Here is a 21416-nt window from a genome sequence, read left to right as displayed (position 1 = left end):
CACATGTTCTAGCGCTAAGACATGTGATTGATGAGTGTTCATATGAAAAAATCGTTTGCTGAGGAGGTGGATTATTTTATATAGTACTGTTGTATTGTATGCCTGCCAATTAAGGATGCCAAGGGAGAAGGATAAAGCAAGCTCTCTTAAGGATACAGCTTTTCGAGTTCCTCATGTGGAAATGTGTTAATTTCTGTACCAACTTGAACATCAAGTATAGTGTCAAAGCATAATCGTATACTAACCTGTTCAAGAAATTGAAAGAGCAGCCTATGGTTTCAATTTTACTTTAAAAGCTAAATTAAAGTGGCATAGTTTAATTATTGCACCAAAATCTATTCTTTTTCTTGCTTTTCAACTTATGCTTCAAAAAGTGGATTCCGCTCTCCTCGATAATTGGCAGTACTACTTTTTTGGGTAGTTTTAAAAATTGTTGTTTCTTTATCGTGGTTAACCACCGACAATGACTGACCCACGTGAACGAGATACGTAATTAGGGAACCATGTAAGCTTAGCAAGTGCAGCAATAAACCGTCTGCAAGTTTCATATACTTAAGAAACCATATGACATTCGTCAGAGTTTCAGTTGCGCCAAGTTTCAGCAAGATGGGGTGGTTACCTCACAATTCTCAAGGGTGGGTCATGGGTGTAGTTGTTGAATGTGAAATAAGGAGTTGTGATGTAATATGATCATTTTACATCAAAACTAAAGTGAGTACGTGGAGAGCAATTGTATGGTTTAGAATTAGGCTGAGTCAGAGGTACCTTATATTACCAATATAACGGAATAGACGTAAAAATTAAAATACGATATAAATTACATACATAGATAATACTATAATTTTGTTAATATTGTTTGTGAATATTTACTTGTAATAGTCCATGTTAATACCAATTAATGTCTATAAAGGGATTTACATATAATTATCTGCTACTGTTATTTGATTGATTAAAAAGATTTTCAGACACTATTAGTATATAAAATTTAATCTAAATTTTAATTTTAACTATATAGAAGCATGGGTTTGGACCCATGCTTCGTCGTCCGTTCCATTAAAAAAAAAAAGTGTGGGCCTCAACTAAACACCAACCAATATTAAAAAAAAAAAAATGTGGAATCCACCATCACCAAACTCAAGGGAAAAAAAAAAAGTGAATCTCATATTAAAAAAACAAACAATGTCAAAAAAAAGTGCATCCCATATTAAAAAATCAAATAATACTCATGTAATTTCTAAAGTATCCCATTAAATCAATAATGATGGATTCATTGCCACATGCGTATCAACCCATTAGTGGGAGCAAATGAAATTATTGTACAACAACATACTTATATATTAAAATAAGATAGAGTTTAATTACTTTTTCATTTTTTCCTTACTCTAATAAATGTGAAAAGAGATTAATGTCATAAAAGTAAAAATAATATTAAATGGAGATCAAATAATTAATAAGGTAAATTAGTGAAATTATATTTCTAATTGACGGTTCCTTAAAAAACCGTGCAAAAGACAACATGACAAGTAAAATGAGTTAAACCAAAAATATTTATCAAAAATTAAAAAATAGTAGTTCTTCATTTAAATAGAAAATCAAATTTCTACTTTATTTCATTTTAAACATGTAAACTTAATATAACAATATGAATTAGAATTATCCAGATCAAAATTTGATAAAAAATAATAGGTATTGTTTAGGCCCAATCTACATACATTAATAATATAATATTTTACACCTTTAAATTAATCGAATTAAAATTCAAAGTATCAACTGATGTTTAAATATTGCTATTGTTTTATCTTAAAGAGAGGAAAATAGTTTCCTTTTAAATAAGTCTTCTCTTTTAAAAACTATTAATAAATTTTTGCCAACTTTGTATTCGTAGCAAACACTAATATAATAAAGTTTTAGATACGAGCACAAACTACAACGTTATATTAATCGTGTTTTGAACATAATATATATATATATATATATATATGTGTGTGTGTGTGTGTGTGTGTGTGTGTGTGTACTTTACTACTATATATAGAGTTTTTAAAAGATCGTCGTCCGTCCTTTCGGTCCCACTTTTTTTATTTAAGGGCAAAAAAATTCTTTGTGGTCCCACCTATTTTTTTATTTAAGGGCAAAAAAAAAATGACATTTTATACTTTATATTACCAACTCTTCTAAAAAGTAGATAGAAATACTTTACTATATTTCTATTTTTCTACTATATAGAAGCATCGGTTTACCCATGCATAGTCGTCAGTCACTTTTAAAAAAAAAAAAAAAAAGGTGGATCCCATACTAAAAACGCCAAGCAATATTAAAAAAAAAAAAAAAAAGGAAAAAAATGGACCCCAACCTCTCCAAACTCATTAAAAAAAAAAAAAGGGTCCCACCCTCTCCAAACTCATGAAACAAAAAAGTGGACCCCATATTAAAAAAAAAACAATGTCAAAAAAAAAAAAAAAGGTGCAACCCATATATTAAAAAATCAAACAATATTCATGTAATTCCCAAAGTATCCCATCAAGTCAATAATAGTGAATTCATTGCCATATGCGTATTAACCCATTAGTGGGAGCAAATGAAATTATTGCACAGGGAAAAACATGAACCCATATTATTGCTTTTCTTCAAAAGGTTAAGTAGACAAATACATACAATTTCCTTTCTTTTCTTATATTAGCCTGAGATCTAATTTAAATATTTAATTGCTATATTTGCTATTCCGCCATGTCATTTATTTGTTATGTTTATTAAAATAAATATACTTAAAATATTTATATTTTAAAATAAGATAGAATTTAATTACTTTTTCATTTTTATTCTTACTCTAATAAATGTGAAAAGAGATTAATATCAAATGGAGATCAAATAATGAGTAAGGTAAATTAGTCAAATTATAATTCTAATTCACGTTTTCTTAAAATACCATGCAAAAGACAACATGACAAGTAAAATGAGCTAATCCAAAAATATTTACCAAAAATTAAAAAATAGCATTTCTTCATTTAAATAGAAAATCAATTTCAACTTTGTTTCGTTTTAAACATGTAAAATTAATTTAATAATTTGAATTAGAATTATCCAAATCAAAATTTGATAAAAAATAATAAGTATTTTACACCTTTAAATTAATCTAATTCAAATTGAAAGTATCAACCGACGTTAAATATTATTATTGTTTTATCTCAAGAGAAAAAAATAGTTTCTTTTAAACAAGTTTTCTCTTTTAAAAAGTATTAATAAATTTTCGTAGCAAATACGAATATAACAAACTACAATGTTATATTAATCGTGTTTTGATCATAGTATATATATATATATATATATTATTGCTATCCAAATACAACTACATATATATAGATACACTATAATCTAAAGTGTTGGGTCCGTCCGCAGCATTTAAGATAGGCCATCCAGTTAATATTGAAATTCATTGTAACTCTGTCTATGGATATAGATCAACTTTGACGATAAGGTGGACAACCAATCATTGTCTTCCATCATGAATTTTATTACCCAACATGGAGAGGCATTAATTGCTGTCTGATTTCATTATAGACGTAAATTCTTTTTGGTTGCAGGACTTTTTTCAATTTTTGCAATTCTCTTTTGTGCAAATCGGTACTCCGCTGCTTCGCTTTCATGTAACTTCCCCACAAAAATGTGCATTCGAGTCAGTAATTAATTGATAAACAATGCCTGAAAATCTTTTCTCAGAAAAATATTCATTGTTTATTATAACCACAGGGGAGGTTTTTAAAATTTATTTGCACATATGGATGAGTATAAATTTAAATATTGCAATATGTAGACTGTTTATTTTTCATCATGTTCTTTCTGACACATGAAATGTTATTATGTTTTGTAAATAGAAACATTATCCTAAAACGACCAATGAGCTTGTTCTAATTTTTACTTTTGGCCGTAAAGTAGTATATGGTTTTAAATATTGCATAAGAAATATAATAGGAAAAGGGAGGATATTAGCTGCTTTACTTTTATTTCATTTTTGTCTGTAAATCTATAGGAGTAGTACGTATACGTACTACAATATTTAACCCCTACGCAGCTACACTTCTTTTAACCCTTTTTATAGAAGAAAGTTAGCCATAGACTTATTAAGCTCAAATCTTAATGATCAATCACAACAAAATTAATTGGTCCCACTGAACATGTTGGCCATACCCTTAAGTCAAATATTAAAGAACAAGAAGCAAACCCCTCTAATCAGTTATTATCAAATCGGTTTCTACAATCCAAATCACAGATTCACACATGCACCACATCAATGGATTTCTTTCCTTTTCAAAATGTATAATTTTTTGGCTGCAAAATTCCAAAAATATGTAATTTTCGTGATTTTTTTTTAAAATATGTAAAATGCAGGCAAATAATGAGATTTACTTGCCTCCTAAACTTAACTGAGGCAACACACCACCTTATGAATTTAGTTTGTAATGTATTATTATGCTTTGTCCAATTAAAATTGTTTGTGATGTATCCTTTTAATTTGTCTAATCAAAATATTTTGAAAAATCACAACATGATACTTATAGTACATGTTCTTATTATCGGTTACTTTGAAAGATCGAAAAGTCCAAGCCTTTACATGCTTGTCATAAATTCTTACAGCAATCACAAAAGATCCGCTTTCATGAAAACTATAAAATGACGTTTTAATATGCAACTTTAATTAGAGATTCTGAGAATTACTAAATGAGAATTCAATTTATGTGATGATATTTAATTAATCACGAAATTTAAGAATATATGTATTTTTTTGAAAACTTATAGCCTAACTAAGATATAAATATTCGTGTGAGTTTTAAATCACCTCATTTAAAATAAAAAAATAAAATAAAAAACTAAAATTAAATTAATATTAAATATTACTAAAAAATATCATATTTCTCGGATTCTTGTCCAGACCATTTTTTTTTTCTTCTTTTTGTCGCATTAAACCTCCGCCGCTACCCTGTCACCACTTCGTAGTCGTAAATTCTCAGCAAAGCAAAAAACAACTTGCAGTTATTCACCACTTTCATCACAACGTGCCCTGACCCCATTTTCAACACATCATCACAACGTGACCTGACCCCAAAAAAATCAATTCTAAAACCCCACACTTCGTATATCCCTTTCTTCAATTTATTATCAATCCTTCACTACTATGTTCCTCTAAACACTACAATAATCTCAACAAAAAAAAAAAAAAAAGATGACAGAAAATTCATCTCAGCAAAACTTGATATGTTTACATGGAGATTTACAGCTTCACATAATCCAAGCACGTCGTTTACCAAACATGGACTTAACCACCGACCGTTTACGCCGTTGCTTTACCGGCTGTGATGTCTGCCGTCAACCTCCGTCAAACGACGATGAACACGACGGCGAAATTCCCAATGTGAAAACCTCAAACCAAAAAATCCATCACCGGAGAATAATAACAAGTGACCCCTATGTAACTGTGTCTGCCCCACATACTGCTCTTGCACGTACACGTGTCATACCCAATTCACAAAACCCTGTTTGGGATGAACATTTTAATATCCCTTTAGCACACTTTATGGACTGTTTGGAAATTCGTGTCAAAGATGATGATGTTTTTGGTGCTCAAGTTATGGGTAAAGTTACTATTCCTGTTCATGATATAGCCACTGGTCAGGTTATTTCAGGATGGTTTCGTGTTCTTGGTGCTTCAGGTGAACCACCAAAACCAAACACGGCTTTAAGGTTATGGATGAAATTTGTTCCATATGATAAAAACCCATTGTATAAACGAGGAATTGCTTCAGATCCAGAACATTTAGGTGTTAGAAATATGTGCTTCACACAACTCACAATAAATGTGTGAGGCTCTTTTTTGTGCGATAGAAAAGTGAACCTAAAATTTATGGATCCAAAAATATAAGATGTAGGTTTACTTTATTGTCTCACAAACAAGAGCCTCACTGTGAGGCACATAGTAAGACTTTTCGATTTCTACTATCACCAAATCACAGATTCACACATGTACCACGTCAATGGATTTTTTTCCTTTCCAAAATGTGTAATATTTTGGCTGCAAAATTCCAAAAATATGTAATTTTCGTGAAATTTTTGAAAAATATGTAAAATGCAGGCAAATAGTGAGATTTACTTGCCTCCTAAAGTTAACTGAGGTAACACACCACCTTCTGAATTTAGTTTATAATCTATTATTATAGAGGCGAATCTAGAATTTCTGTAACATGAGTTCACCATAAAAAAAAGAAAAGAAGGAAAGATGTATTAAGTGGGGCTTGATCCCTGGACCTCTAGATAAATAACTCAACCTTCAACTAAGTGCATTATTTAGCTTTTTCTAGTATGCGTTCTAGCAGATAGTATTATACTAATTGTAGAAAATATATACATAAAAAACCTAATTTTACGAGAGACCATGTATTCACGTGCACCATTTTTTATACCTAAAATCGCCCCTGATTATTATGCTTTGTCATGTGAAAAATATTTGTGATGTATCCTTTTAATTTGTCTAATAAAAAATATTTTGAAAAATCACAACATGATACGTATAGTACTTGTTCTAATTATCGTTATTTTGAAAGATCATAAAGTTCTAGCCTTAACATGTCTGTCATAAATTCTTATAGCAATTACACAAAACCTGCTTTTCATAAAAATTATATAATGACTTTTTAATATGCAACTTTAATTACCAAAAAGCTAACTATAATGAGAATTAGAGATTTTGAAAATTACTAAATCAAAATTCAATTTATGTGATGGTATTTGATTGAACACAAAATGTAAGAATATTTTTTATTAAAAAAAAAAAAAAGAAGCTTATAGTCTAAACAAGATATAAATATTCGCGTGCCTTATGAATTACCTCATTTAAAATAAAATAAAAAATAAAATTAAGTTATTATTAAATATTAAAAAATATCATATTTCTCTGATTCTTGTCCAGACCATTTTTTCTTTTTCTTTTTGTCGCATTAGGATAGAAGAACACTGCTACTTACTAAACCTCCACCGCTACCCTGTCGTAAAATCCCAGTAAAGCAAAAACAACTTGCAGTTATTCACCACGTTAATCACAACGTGACCCCATTTTCAACACATCATTTCAGTTACCCCAAAAAATCATATTTCTAAAACCCCAATCTTCGTATATCCCTTTCTTCAATTTATCTTATCCTTCCCTACTATGTTCCTCTAAACACTACAATAATCTCAACAAAAAAAAAAAAAAGATGGCAGAAAATTCATCTCAACAAAACTTGATATGTTTACATGGAGATTTACAACTTCACATAATCCAAGCACGTCATTTACCAAACATGGACTTAACCACCGACCGTTTACGCCGTTGCTTTACCGGCTGTGACGTCTGCCGTCAACCACCGTCAAACGACGATGAACACGACGGCAAAATTCCCAATGTGAAAACATCAAACCAAAAAATCCATCACCGGAGAATAATAACAAGTGACCCATATGTAACTGTGTCTGCCCCACATACTGCTCTTGCACGTACACGTGTCATACGCAATTCACAAAACCCTGTTTGGGATGAACATTTTAATATCCCTTTAGCACACTTTATGGACTGTTTGGAAATTCGTGTTAAAGATGATGATGTTTTTGGTGCTCAAGTTATGGGTAAAGTTACTATTCCTGTTCATGATATAGCCACTGGTCAGGATATTTCAGGTTGGTTTCCTGTTATTGGTGCTTCAGGTAAACCACCAAAACCAAACACGGCTTTGAGGTTATGGATGAAATTTGTTCCATATGATAAAAACCCATTGTATAAACGAGGAATTGCTTCAGATCCAGAACATTTAGGTGTTAGAAATACGTATTTTCCGTTGAGAAAAGGGAGTTCAGTGAAGCTATATCAAGATGCTCATGTTACTGATAGTTATAAACTACCTGAAATTCAGTTGGATAATGGTACGGTTTTTGAACACAATAAATGTTGGGAAGATATATGTTATGCAATTTCAGAGGCACATCATTTGATTTACATTGTTGGGTGGTCTGTTTTTCACAAAATCAAGTTAATTCGAGAGACTAAGACCCAATTACCGCGTGGGGGTGACTTGACACTTGGTGAATTGCTTAAATATAAGTCACAAGAAGGTGTGCGGGTTTTGTTGTTAGTTTGGGATGATAAAACTTCCCATGATAAGTTCCTTATTAACACGGTATGTATGGATCTTTAAACTGTTACTTATTGAATTTCTTGTTAAACTATGTTGAGGTACTTTTACTTTCTTGGTTGTTATTTTAAGATACTTTAAGAATATTGTGGCTGTTATTTTAAATAATGTACATTATTGCTATCTTTGGTATTTTGCCATGGTTTCTTCACTTCAGTCTCTTTTCTGAACTGCTGAAATTGCTAGTTGCTCTACCCTTATTTTAATACACTACTTGTGTTGTTGTTGCTCTATGTACATTATAATGAATTGTCTTTTTCTATTTGCTTTTAAATGAGTGCATCATTAGTTGTAGTTCTTGTTGGTAAGTCTCACTATAGTTTGAGTTGGCATTGGATGCAGGCGGGAGTAATGGGAACTCACGATGAGGAGACCAGAAAGTTCTTTAAGCATTCCTCTGTAATATGCGTTTTGTCACCACGTTATGCTAGCAGTAAGCTCAGCCTTATCAAGCAACAGGTTAACTTTCATAACCATTCACTCATTTGTTAGATTAAATGTACCTTGACATCTTCTGCTTGTTGACTTCTCTATGTGCCTGTGAAGTTATTGCCCCTTTAATCCTGCCCTTTCAATAGTTTGCGTTCAGAATCAGGCGTTCCATTTGATGGAGGGTGTTCTTTCTTATGAATTGGTAGAATATATTCTTATAAGTTTGCCGAAGAAAGATAGGGATCAAGGAAGAGCTTCAGCTCAGCAGATTAACATAAATATGGATGCTTGCCTTCTGGCTTGACAGAATATTGTCATGAATGAGTGGAATAAAGACATATAATTCTTCTAAAGCAGCAGTACTTGAGGTTTTGATGGGCTGTGTGAAGCTAAATTTTGTTTGGACGTCTTAAATATTCCTTTCTGAGAGTCTCTACAATTTGTTTTTTTTTGTTTTTTTGATAAATGAGTCTTTTCAATGTTTTTATGATTATAAAATCATTTCTTTACCTTTGGATCCATCATTTCCCTTGGATAGATATTGCAATGAAGTGATTTTGTGACCTGAACATTCTTGCTTCCAGGTAGTTGGAACCATGTTTACACACCATCAGAAGTGTGTACTGGTAGATACACAGGCACCCGGTAATAATAGAAAAGTTACAGCATTCTTAGGAGGTCTGGATCTCTGCGATGGTCGATACGATACACCTGAACATCGCCTATTCCACGATCTTGACACTGTATTTAAAGACGATTTTCATCAGCCTACATTTCCTGTGAGTAGTTTTTGTTCTCAATATTTCCCTGAATAATTCTGATATCTGTTATATGTACTCTGGCATTCTTTACATAATTGATAGTTTTCCAGAATTGTGAAGGTGGTTAAGGGATCAGCACTCTGAGTGTAGATTCACAAAAAAAAAACATTGTCTTCAGCAAATGAAGAGATTTCTCTTCATTTTATTGATTCATTCTTTTCTAGAACCTTGGTTCTGGGAATTTAATGTTCTGCTAAGTTTTTCCTTGCAGAATTTGGAACAACAGTGATTGCATTCAGCAGACACTGAAATGGGCTTGTGGAATACTGCTTATAGAAATTGGTTGGTTGTGGTAAATGGCTAGTGTACTTGACCCTAGTGGGACGTTGTGGGCACTAACAGCAGATTTGTTATACTTAATTATCAAAAAGGATAACAGCAGATTTATTGTCATTTGTTATTTTGACCATGTCATCTGGAAATAATGAGTTTTAGGTTTAAGTAAAATATCTAAAATTCTTCTTCCGAACTAAAAAGTGTAAGCCATCTGTTAATGTTTTGGGAAATGATTTGCTGCTGGATATTTGTTAACTATTATCACTCACGTGATTTAAAGGTTACAGTGTTTCAGGCTCTGAAGCATGTTGTAATTAGTTGGGGCGAAAGACACCTGGTCCTACACTTACGTAATTGCTGTAGATTCTTTGTTCAGGAGATGTATTAGCTGTTTAATAATGAAAGATAAAATCTGAAGACTGAAACTTATGTTTCTGGATTTTGAATGTTGAAATGTCAACCTTACATAGGGTTCTGACATCCATAATTGCTGTAATTATTTTCAGGAGTTCTATGAGCTGTTTGATAATGATAAAATAAATGTGAAGACTGAAATTTAAGTGCCCGTATTTTGAATATTCAAATATCAGCTTGCCGTTTTCTGCTTTCATTTTTTATTGTTATGATTTCTTCTTAGATTTTTTTTTCTTTTTTTGTGATAATTTGGAACTTATTTATTTATTACTACTCCCTCCGTCCCATAATAAGTGTCACCTTAGCTAAAAAAATTTGTCTCATAATAAGTGTCACCTTAGGAAACCAAGACATAAATTGACTAGTTTTTTCCAATTCTACCCTTAGACAATAAAGTAACATTTAAATGATGATTGGAAAAGCCACATAGTAACTTGGTATTGTTGAATTCTCAATGTCAAAAGGTTTACTTCTTGTGCATGCTCTAATCAAAAGGTAAAAGTAATTTATTTTTATTATATAGGGGTAATTTGGTAAACTTCACATTGCATTATTGGTTTCTTAATATGCGTGTTTTTGGCTAAGGTGACACTTATTATGGGACGGAGGGAGTAACTCTTTATTGGTCACGTGTTCGTTATTAGCCTTAATATAAATGAGCCTATTTCATCTCTAATAGTCAGTCTCTAATATGTATATCTGTTAGCAATGGAAATATTGACAATTTTTTTTTTTTTAAATAGCTGTATAATACAATATTTGAGAATTTTGATGCTTACATGTTTTCTCTGTTCAGTGATATGTTCCTTTCTTTCATTACTTCTTTTCTGCACTTCTCTCAAAGTTGATTATTCTTTTCTCTGTTTTGATTCTTTTTTTGGTCTCATGCATTAGTCAGGGACCAAGGCTCCAAGGCAACCATGGCATGATTTGCATTGCAGAATTGAAGGACCTGCTGTATATGATGTGCTTATAAACTTTGCTCAACGATGGAGGAAAGCGACAAAGTGGAGGGAATTCAAATTCTTTAAGAAATCATTGTCCCATTGGCATGATGATGCTATGTTAAAAATTGAGCGTATCTCATGGATACTTAGCCCTGCTTTTTCTGTTTTAAAGGATCATACTGGAATCCCAGAGGATGATCCGAAACTACATGTATATGGGGAAGATCACTCAGAAAATTGGCATGTACAGGTAGATACTTCTTTGTATTGTGGATATCTTTAAAAAGCTTACATCTCTTTCAACTCTCTTTCTCATTCTTTTATTGCAGATCTTCCGCTCCATTGATTCTGGTTCAGTGCAAGGTTTTCCCAAGAGAATTGATGTTGCGCAGGAACAGGCAAGGAAACCATAACCTTGTCTTCTATTTTCAAACTTTTGTAGAAGTAGCTGTAATGTGTAAGGAACCTTATCTGCTCAAACTTTTGTCTTCCCCTCGCACTTCACATTTTCTTTGGCGTTATATCTTTTGCAGAAGCTTGTCTGCTCAAAAAATCTGATAGTAGATAAAAGCATTGAAGCCGCATATATTCAGGCAATAAGATCCGCTGACCATTTCATATATATTGAAAATCAGTATTTTCTCGGATCGTCATACGCTTGGGAATCGTACAGAGATGCAGGTCAAAGTTTAATCTTCTTGCTATGTTTTTGAATTGTATATATAAGATTCCACTCTCCAGCGCTGTATTAATGTAGGCTTGGCTTTATATTCTTGTCCATATGAAAAGTTGCAACCGTGAATTATTGCAACTTAATGCAAAAAAAAAAAAAAAATTATTGCAACTTAATGCATTGAAACTCATAGGTACAAATCGATAGTGCCGTAGAATATAGTTCAGGAAAAGAAATAATTATCTAAATGACCATCTTGTCACTTGGATTGCATCCCCATTTTTATAAATTGATCATGGTGTTGCTTCAAACTTGGTAAGATTCCAAATTATGCAGCTTCCTAGAAAAGAAATGAATGGTTTTGACATAGTGCAACCTCCTGAAAAAAAAAATGTGGCTCCCATAGTTTTCCTAATATTTCTTTTCTAGATGTACTCATTTCCAACACTCTTGGAGTTGTTAAATTGCTTCCTGATTTCATTTGTTGTCCACTTGATCAGGAGCTGATCATCTGATACCGATGGAATTGGCACTGAAAATCACTAGTAAAATTAGAGCCAGGGAACGGTTTTGTGTATATGTTGTCATGCCCATGTGGCCTGAAGGGGACCCTAAGACACTCACTGTGCAGGAAATACTCTTCTGGCAGGTAATTTTTCCTGAAACTCTTTGATTATGTCTTTTGGATGTTAATAAAGAATATAGGTAGTTTTAAATGAGCAATGATTAGGTGATGCTGGCCACAACAATAAAAGAAATGATTAGGTGAAGCTGGCCTCAAATAGGCAGCTATATCAAGGATACTTTCAGAGGGGGAATGCTGGCTGTTTGAAGGGTTACTGCATCCAAATCTCAGAATGTACTAGTTATAGGGCGTGCATTAGTATAAACAGTGGCCAACTTTTATTTAATATCTATATAGCTTTTCTTTGTTTAATGTTTTGAAAGAGCAAATTTTCTTATCCTTTAGAATGGCATTATTTCTTTCCTTAAACATGGAAGGACAAGCGAGAAAATGGACATTGAAAAAGGATGTTTATGGTCATTATTGTATGTTTGAGGACCTGATAGAATAATAGGTGAATTTGATAAAAGATGCTACTTTCCATGACATATTTTCCTTCACGCCTCTCATCGTCATTATATTACTATGCAATTTTGATGATTCAATATGTGATTAACTGATTATTGAAGGACCAAGCGATCTGAAAAAAGGTATACAGGAAGAAAATGAGATGTGCTTTTTAACATTTTTGTTTGCTTTCAACAGAGCCAGACAATACAGATGATGTATCAAGTTATTGCAACGGAGCTCAAGTCAATGCAGCTTTTGGACTCTCATCCGCAAGATTATTTAAATTTCTACTGCCTTGGTAATCGTGAAGAAATTCCAGGCCCTATCGCTCAATCTTCTGGTAATGGTGATAAGGTAATAAGGAATTTTCTTATTTTGAATATTCTTGTTGTGTATATACACAAAATACACTTAGGAACAAATGAATCGAAGGCTGCCTTTAATATTTGATGAAAATGGGTTCTAGAGTCTTAAATTTTTTTAAACAGTATCAAATTTCCTAAACTCTGTTGTCTCTCAATTGGTGAATGAGTATTCATTAGCTTGATTACACTAGTTGTAGCGTGCTTTACTATGGACCGCTAGTTGGAGTGGGTAAACCATTTATGATAGAATGAGACTGACTTATAAAGGTGCGAGTGAGATGAGTTCTTCAGGTGAATAGAATAGAGTTGCTTTACTCTAGATTAAGAATTTTGCTTGAAAACTGGTATCTTAAACTTTGCTCTATATCCGAGCCGCAGAGGAGTTCGAGCAAGCAAAGTTCTTTAAGGTTTTTAGGTTTAACACCTTTTTATGCCTTGCCAATATCTTTAGTCTTGTCATGCTTCCTTTTAAGGTGTGAAGCAGAAGAAAAAACTTAGGGGAGTGCAAGTTGCTTGAATAAGGAGAACTAATCTCTGTATAAAATTAGCATAACCCAATACTTTGGTTGCAATTTTATCTTTCTCATAAATAATACTTAACTGCATAAGTTATGCGTGAATATGTTATGCCGGATAGAAAGTGAAATAATGAGTGCGGGTATTAGTAGTGCATAGGACAAGATAAGAAACACTGGGCAAGAGACATTGGATGCAAATTAATCCTTATACTGTAAACACAATTTTATTTCGTTTAAAAAGTGCACACATTTTTAAATATGCGTAGATAGTCTGTATCCTTCCATATGTCAAACGTAAACATCCAACAATTTTGATTATCTTATTTTATCCCCGCGTTATTTTCATTTTCACAAATTCTGGCATTACTATCTTTTTATGCTTTCTACTTGTCTTTCGAAACCATGTGACCCCCTACAGTTGTGAGTTGTCACCTATATGCTTGCTTGATTTTGTTTTGTTGTTGCATTATCCTTTTAAGGTGTGAAGTAGAAGAAAAAACTTAGGGACCGCTTGGTTGCTTGAATAAGGAGAACTAATCTCTGTATAAAATTAGCATTACTTGAGAAATTTTATCTCTTTCTTAGAAAGTGAAATAAGAGTGCGGGTATTAGTAGTGCATAGAAAGGAACATTAATGATTAATCCTTATACTGTAAACACAATTTTATTTCATTTAAAAAGTTCAGCACATTTTTAAATATACGAATTGTAATATGTCAAACTAAACATCCAACAAGAATAATCATTACAAATTCTGCATTACTATCGGAACTGTCTCTAAACCATAGTTGTGATGTCATGATTTTGTTTTATTTTGCTTATAGGATGATCAAGGAATACTTTTTTGAGAAGTTTTCTTTGCCAACCAGATCTCAACTCAATAAGTTTATGGCATGGGTGCCAAAAGATACAGAGATATGTTATAATGGGTTCCTACCAGCAGAGATAGCTATGGGTGCCTACCAGCCTCATTACGCATGGACAGAAAAGCAAAGGCATCCACGGGGACAGGTTTAAAAGAAAATCACATAATGCACGCAATTTATCTTGACAAGATGTTAACCAAACACTGATGTTAACAAAATCGTATACATTTATTTATTTATTTATTTATTCATCCATCTTGTCTCTATCTCCAGATCTACGGATATAGAATGTCACTGTGGGCAGAGCACCTCGGGAGAATAGAAGAATGTTTCGAGGAACCGGAGGCGTTAACATGCGTCCGGAGGGTGAATCAGGTTGCTGAAGCTAACTGGAAGTGGTACACAGCTGAAAATTTCACTCCATTGCAAGGACATCTTCTGAAGTATCCAATACATGTGGACGCTGAAGGGAAAATAGGTCCATTATCTGAACATGAAAATTTCCCAGATGTAGGGGGTAAAATACTGGGACAACATGCCCCTACTATCCCAGATGTTTTAACCACATAATCTCAAGAAATAACAGGACAGTGAGTCTGTCGTCACTGTAAACATATATAGCTGCAAGACGTTAGTTTGTACATTTTTCTATGTTGTACAATACTGGGCGAAAAACAGGTGGAAATGATTTGATGCATGTGAAAGATTCCTGGATATTTGATTGTGGACTTGTATTTTTGCTGAATATAGAGTAGCTGCAGTCTTTTATGTAATTTCGTTGATGGAACAATTAGTCAAATGTTAGGGAAGCTGTGGATTTACTTCCCTTGGGTGTTAGCTGTTCAACAAGAATTACATTCAAGATATGTAAAAGTACAGATGATTTAAAAAAATCAATTTAATTTCCTGTGATTTAACAAGAATTACATTCAAGATGTTCTGATTTCCTGTGTTTTGGTTCATAAGTTCATGGTCTGCATTTAAAAAAAAAAATCAATTAATAATTATAGGCGACAATTTTTCTGTCGATTAAGAAAAATCTTTGATTAGAGAAGTTTTTAAATTCCAATTCCTAGTGTTCCCGGTGACAGGGTTGTTAATCAAAGATCTTCTTGCTTCACATGATTTATTCAGCCACTTTATTTTTTATTGTACAAAGTTCAACACACCTAAAATGGTGTTTTGCGTGCAATTTAGAACCCGTATAATTAATACATTGATATGTTATGAAGAAATCTATGTATTATTTTATGTAGGATAAAAGATGAAATAACTAATACTTCACATAAATAACTAAACTATATATAACTAATTCATACATAAAATAATACATATATTTCCTCATTACTAATTCCTATATTAATCGTACTTGCATAACTCTAACTGACTACCAAACAACACCCAGAAGCAAAAAAGAAAAGCAGTATACAACTAGTCTTGCTACTAGCACTTTCAATTTATTAAATTGACCACCCGTCCCTTTCGGAAACATTCTGATAAAATTGAAATGATATAAAGAAGATTAGCACGACTCTTGTGCACAAAAATAAAAAAATGATCAGTATTTTTTATGACCCTCTTTTATATACTTTGACTAGCTCAATGCATCACATATCTTGGAGTGTCAAATTTACCTCATGTAACTATAATTCATTCAACTCGTCAAGTGCATCACACATCTTTACCTCAAGTAACTATAATTCATTCAACTCGTCAAAGACTTAGCGAATAACTTTGTTTGACGAATCAATTTTGATTAATCATCTAAACGTTTAGATCGACTAGAAATAACTTGACGAAGTTAGACAACTTCTTTTCATTGGTTTTATTTGTGCATATTGATTTCTTCCTCTCTAAGGAAAAGAAATATTGTTTGTTTTATTTGATTTGGTAATCTATATATATAAAAGGAGAGGTACAAGCAATGTGGTTAAGCAAGTGGCAAGTAATACAAGCACTTGGCAATTTTAAGACAAACTTAATAGGTTGTAATAACATGAAATTTGAATTGAAAGATGATATTTTTTTGAATCTATGGATTGCAATATATTTTCTGAATGGATAAGAAGCTAATTATTTGAATTTGAACAATACGAACTACTACTCCTATATGTACGCAAACGACGAGGGATTCTTTTAACAAAAGTGAGTATCTTTTTGGCTTACTAAAATAAATAAATAGATAACTATTAGTAGCCATCTTTAAATGATATGAGTTATTTAAAAAGTTACCTTTCATATTATAGGCAATATAATAATAACGGCAAGCAGTATCACTTCATTTAATTTAAAGAACAGAAGAAGATTCTACCAAAAAAAAAAAAAAAAAAGGAAGAAAAATATCAAAAATAAAAAATAAATAAAAAGTATGAAAAATAAAACAAAAAGATAAACACGATCTTACAATCCTATCTTTTCAAATATACACTGCTTTTAAAAAGCAGTTCCTATTTTTAAGCTACATAATTAATCGGTATGATTTCTCAAATTTGAGTTCAAATGAAATTTGAGTTGGAATGAAGTTCTAACTTCTTAATGTTTAATATATACTCCAATAATCAAATTGACTGCCAAGGTTTGTTTTACTATTTTCTCTCCTCTTTCTCCTCTCTGTGAATATTCTAGCATCGTGTTATTAGACCGTATATATTCTGCTATTATGTGATCAGTTACAAAATTTATTTGCTTATGTAGTTAACGCACGCCTAAAGTATCAAGCCCAAATCTGCATACTATTTTGCTTTGGAGAGTTTCAGATAACCCTCAAAGGTCCTGCTTATTTCCTGCTACATGCTATCACATTACACATCGGGTTACTTTCTATCCGAGCATCACTTGCTACATCGGCTATTGACAACATTCTCTTAGATTATAAATTGGATCTTTAGCGGAATTATAAATTGTATTTTGATTTTCTCAACAACAATCTTTAAAAGTACTTATAATTTTTTTCTGCTGATATATTCGAATATTTTGGACTATTACACCTGCGGTCATTTTTTTTTTTTAATTATTATTTTATAAAGTATATTTTCTTTCTAAAATAGGTATTTTATTTGTTTTGGTAGATGTCACATGTTTTATTTAAGGAAGCAAATGAAAGCAAATTGGGTGCATGTGCCCTGGAATGCAACAGTTGTTGCCAAGATGTTTTTTTGGGAACTTGAATATTATAAGGTACCTGAAAACATTTCAAGAATCAAGATGAAAGACTTTATGCTATATGTTATCCTTCTTATTTTTTATTATGACATGAATTACAGCATTGAAGTAACCTCCAGCACTTCATTTTTTTGATATTTAGATTATGATTTGGATGTCGTTTGGGTTTAGCATTCTGTATTTTGAAAGGTTGGTGTTCAAGCAAAAACTTAAAAATTTCATATGGTATGTTATTTGGTACTGAGTTGTTTATGAATAAAATCACGTTGCACCCTGGAATGGCTAAAGTTACTCGAAGACTATGATTTAATTCTTATAAAGATTAGAACTTATTGAAATGGGAAACTAATAAGTTTTGTATGATTACATCATATAGAAGTATATATAGATAATGAGATTAGAGAGGGGGGATTTGGACATACTTACAAGGTATCACGTGTGTGTTTTAATTGTTGAACTTCAGCAGAAAAAAATAGTATCAAATTTCGCTTAGTTTACACTCATCCGATTATAAGTTGAATGTGTGATTTATATACAGGCGGCATTACCAGATGGACGTTGCTATTAAAAAGACTTGCCAAGAACTCAAGACCAGGCATAAAAGAGTTCAAAAATGAGGTAACAGTAGGTAAACTACTCGCCAAGTCGTCAATCATTTAGCTTCCATTTTATACATCCTATCGAAGAATAGTGGTGTCACTCCATTTGTAATGTCGGGTTTAATTATCAATATGATGCTTCTGGATGTAGGGGTTATTGATGCATTGATGCAAATGCATTGTGATTGTGAATTAAAACACTTTCGGGAAGGTCATTGCATAAATCTTCTCGGCGGCGTGGAAAATGTGCAGTAGCAAAATGCATGAAAGAAAGAAGAGAGTAAAAACGAGTGGGAGATGGACAAAATAAATTGTTCTATTATCTACATTAGAGGTATCAAGTCGATGGACGTCGAATAAATGAAAATAAAATATAAAGTTACACAGTAACTGGCAAAGTGGATCCATTGAAACTTCAAGCAAAATTTCAAAAGAAATTGAAGAAGATATGGTTGAGTTCATTTCTCCAAAGCTAAAAGATAATAATTACAATAGCTCATTTTGCTCTTCATATGTCGATATGTAATTCAATTCTTTCATATAATCTGTGTCGATATGAGTTTATGAATTTCAAGGAGTCTACAAGGTTGGATACTTTTACTCACCTTTATTTTCTTTATTTATTATTATTTAAAAAAAGCTTACTTTGTTGTATTCACTGTATATTTATTCTTTTTAATTGAACTTCTTTATTCTTGAACTACTTCTTCTTCTTCTTCTTTTTTTTTTTTTTTTTTTAGTTGTCAGATCTCCGAGGAGATTTTGAATAGTTCAAGTAATGTTTTCGATACATTAATTACTATGGTTGATCCTTGAAATGAGGCATTGATCTATTTGCTCAAATCATAGTGTGTGATGCTATAAATTCTGCTCTTGATTAAAAAATATGCGTGGATCCGAAGATCTTTATATTGAATACAGAGGAATAGTGATCTTTTTGTTTTTTCTGAATTTTAGCTATAATACTTGCATTATTTATTTATGTTCTTCAAAAGTTGATTTGTCATTTTAAGTCTCTTAAGAGAATTGTGTCGGCATAAGTTGGTGTATATCAAGGAGCACAATGTTTTATGTTCTTTTCGTAGTTTTATATTTTTTCTTATTATTTTAAAAAAAGATCTTTTGTACTCATGTATTCACTTTGCAAATTTGTTCATTTTAACCAAATTTCTTTATATTTGAATTTCGGCTACAATTTTTCTATTTTGATTTTTTATGAGCTGTTGAATAAATATAATACGAGAAAACGTTCTCAATATACTATTTACGAAGGATTCGAACTTTTAAAATTCCAAGATTGGTCTTTTATCATCTTCGACACTCTTCATAAATTTATGCACTAAAATCAACAGCTTAAAGAAGAAATAATGAAGAGAGTTTGAATAAGAAGTAAATCTTAGGGGTTTGGCAAGAAATGCAAGGATACTATTTAAAAAAAAAAAAAAAAAAAAAAAAAAGGAACATATACTTGCTATCAAATATATATGGGTCAAGAATGGAAAAACATCGTGTTCGAGTAGTGTATATTAGATGATATGGGTTAAAGAAAACAATTCACAGTTGCAATATAAAGGAAATATGTTAAGACATTGGACTATAAATTGTAGTAATAATTTAACATCCGTGGTAATTTTTGCACCACATGTTCATTCAATTGGTTTTAACATTGATGGTCCATCTTTGATATTTCTATTATTTTCCAATATTGATTTCATGCTTGGATAGTATATGTAGCGGGCAATAAAATTTAGCAAATCGCAAATTATTAGAAAATCGGCAACATTTGACATATTTAAAAGTAGTACAATAACATTGAAGTGAATTTTTGAAATGAGTGTGCTTATATTTTGAATTTGATTTGAAATATAAATTTTTTAAATTGAGTGTTATTAATTTTTTTTTTTTTATTTAGATGAAAGATAAGAAATTCATTTTTAGCTTAAAAAAAGAATTAAGATAGGAGTAATAAATTGGAAAAACTTAAATATTATAATTTTTTCAATGAATATTAACAAAAAAGAAAAAGAAAAAGAAAGGGGGGGGGGGGAAGCAATTGAAGATAATATCTGTGAGAGATAATCATAAAAATTCGATATCAAAACTTGATAAGTTTTTTTTTTATTTTTTAAATTAAAGCATGTTAAAGAATATTATGGCATCCTTTAATTTATTTTTCACCTGTAGGAGTATTAGAAATTGACTTATAAAGAGAAACTACATTATCTCCAATTCTCCACAAGAATGACAGTTTTAAGTAATTACATTTGTTGTAATAATAATAATAATAATAATAATAATAATAATAATAATCATGATGATGATGATGATGATGATATAAACTAGATATGATAATTTTTTATGATTAATTTCATTTGATACGTAAAAGCAGATCAATGCATACAAAGACTAGTTAAATAGAAGAATACAAACAAAAAACAAATGAATATTTTTCTACCTCAAAGTGGCGTTATACAAAACATGAGGGCATAAATGTAAATGCAGTCACCTAAAATTTCGCTAATTATGATAGGCACGCTTAAAGCTTGAACTCTAAAATATAATTCAAAATTCGATTCTCACAGCATAATCATTTTGGCAATTTAGGGTTCGCTTCTCTCGCCTGAAATGGCAAGCTCTCTTTCTCTCTCTACCATCACTATATGTGTTATGTCAATTTTGCATTGTTCACAACGTTCTTTTCTTAATTAATTGTCGAAATAACTAATTTATATTTTTTTTTTGCAGGCCGATTCTCCTCGCAAAAGGTACGACTTTGTTTCTCTACCTAACTTCCATAATCTATCTTTGTTTTTTTTTCTTTCTTTTCTGTGTAATTGAATTTTTTTTTTAGTTAGGATTTTTGATCTGTCTTTTTGTGATTTTTTTTTCCCTCTTTGGTTTGTGATTATTTTATTCATCAGGGCAATTGGGATATCTATGTGGCGTTTGGATAAGAAAGTAATTCGGGTTTTTTTTTGGTTTGGGGGAGTTGATTTTTGATTTTGTGTTTTGAAGAGGAGATGTTAATGTTCTTATATCTTTATAGAAAAATGGT

The 21416-nt window shown here is 31.5% G+C and overlaps 1 protein-coding gene and 1 pseudogene across 1 annotated transcript in view; both read left to right on the top strand.

Annotated features, from left to right (window-relative positions):
* The first annotated feature begins 7030 nt into the window (after positions 1 to 7030).
* Positions 7031 to 21416, top strand: part of LOC132046388 (phospholipase D delta) — a 16370-nt gene continuing 1984 nt past the window's right edge. The window contains 8 exon segments of the mRNA XM_059437009.1: positions 7031 to 8198; positions 8556 to 8672; positions 9230 to 9424; positions 11051 to 11353; positions 11433 to 11501; positions 11637 to 11784; positions 12277 to 12425; positions 13047 to 13205. Of these exon segments, the coding sequence (XP_059292992.1) occupies positions 7242 to 8198; positions 8556 to 8672; positions 9230 to 9424; positions 11051 to 11353; positions 11433 to 11501; positions 11637 to 11784; positions 12277 to 12425; positions 13047 to 13205 (2097 nt within the window). The 5' untranslated portion in view covers positions 7031 to 7241.
* On the top strand, positions 16076 to 16169 carry LOC132048454 (U6 spliceosomal RNA; annotated as a pseudogene).

The sequence above is a fragment of the Lycium ferocissimum genome, chromosome 2, assembly GCF_029784015.1.
Source record: "Lycium ferocissimum isolate CSIRO_LF1 chromosome 2, AGI_CSIRO_Lferr_CH_V1, whole genome shotgun sequence".
NCBI classification, from domain to species: domain Eukaryota; kingdom Viridiplantae; phylum Streptophyta; class Magnoliopsida; order Solanales; family Solanaceae; genus Lycium; species Lycium ferocissimum.
This window is presented reverse-complemented; position numbering and strand designations above follow the sequence as displayed.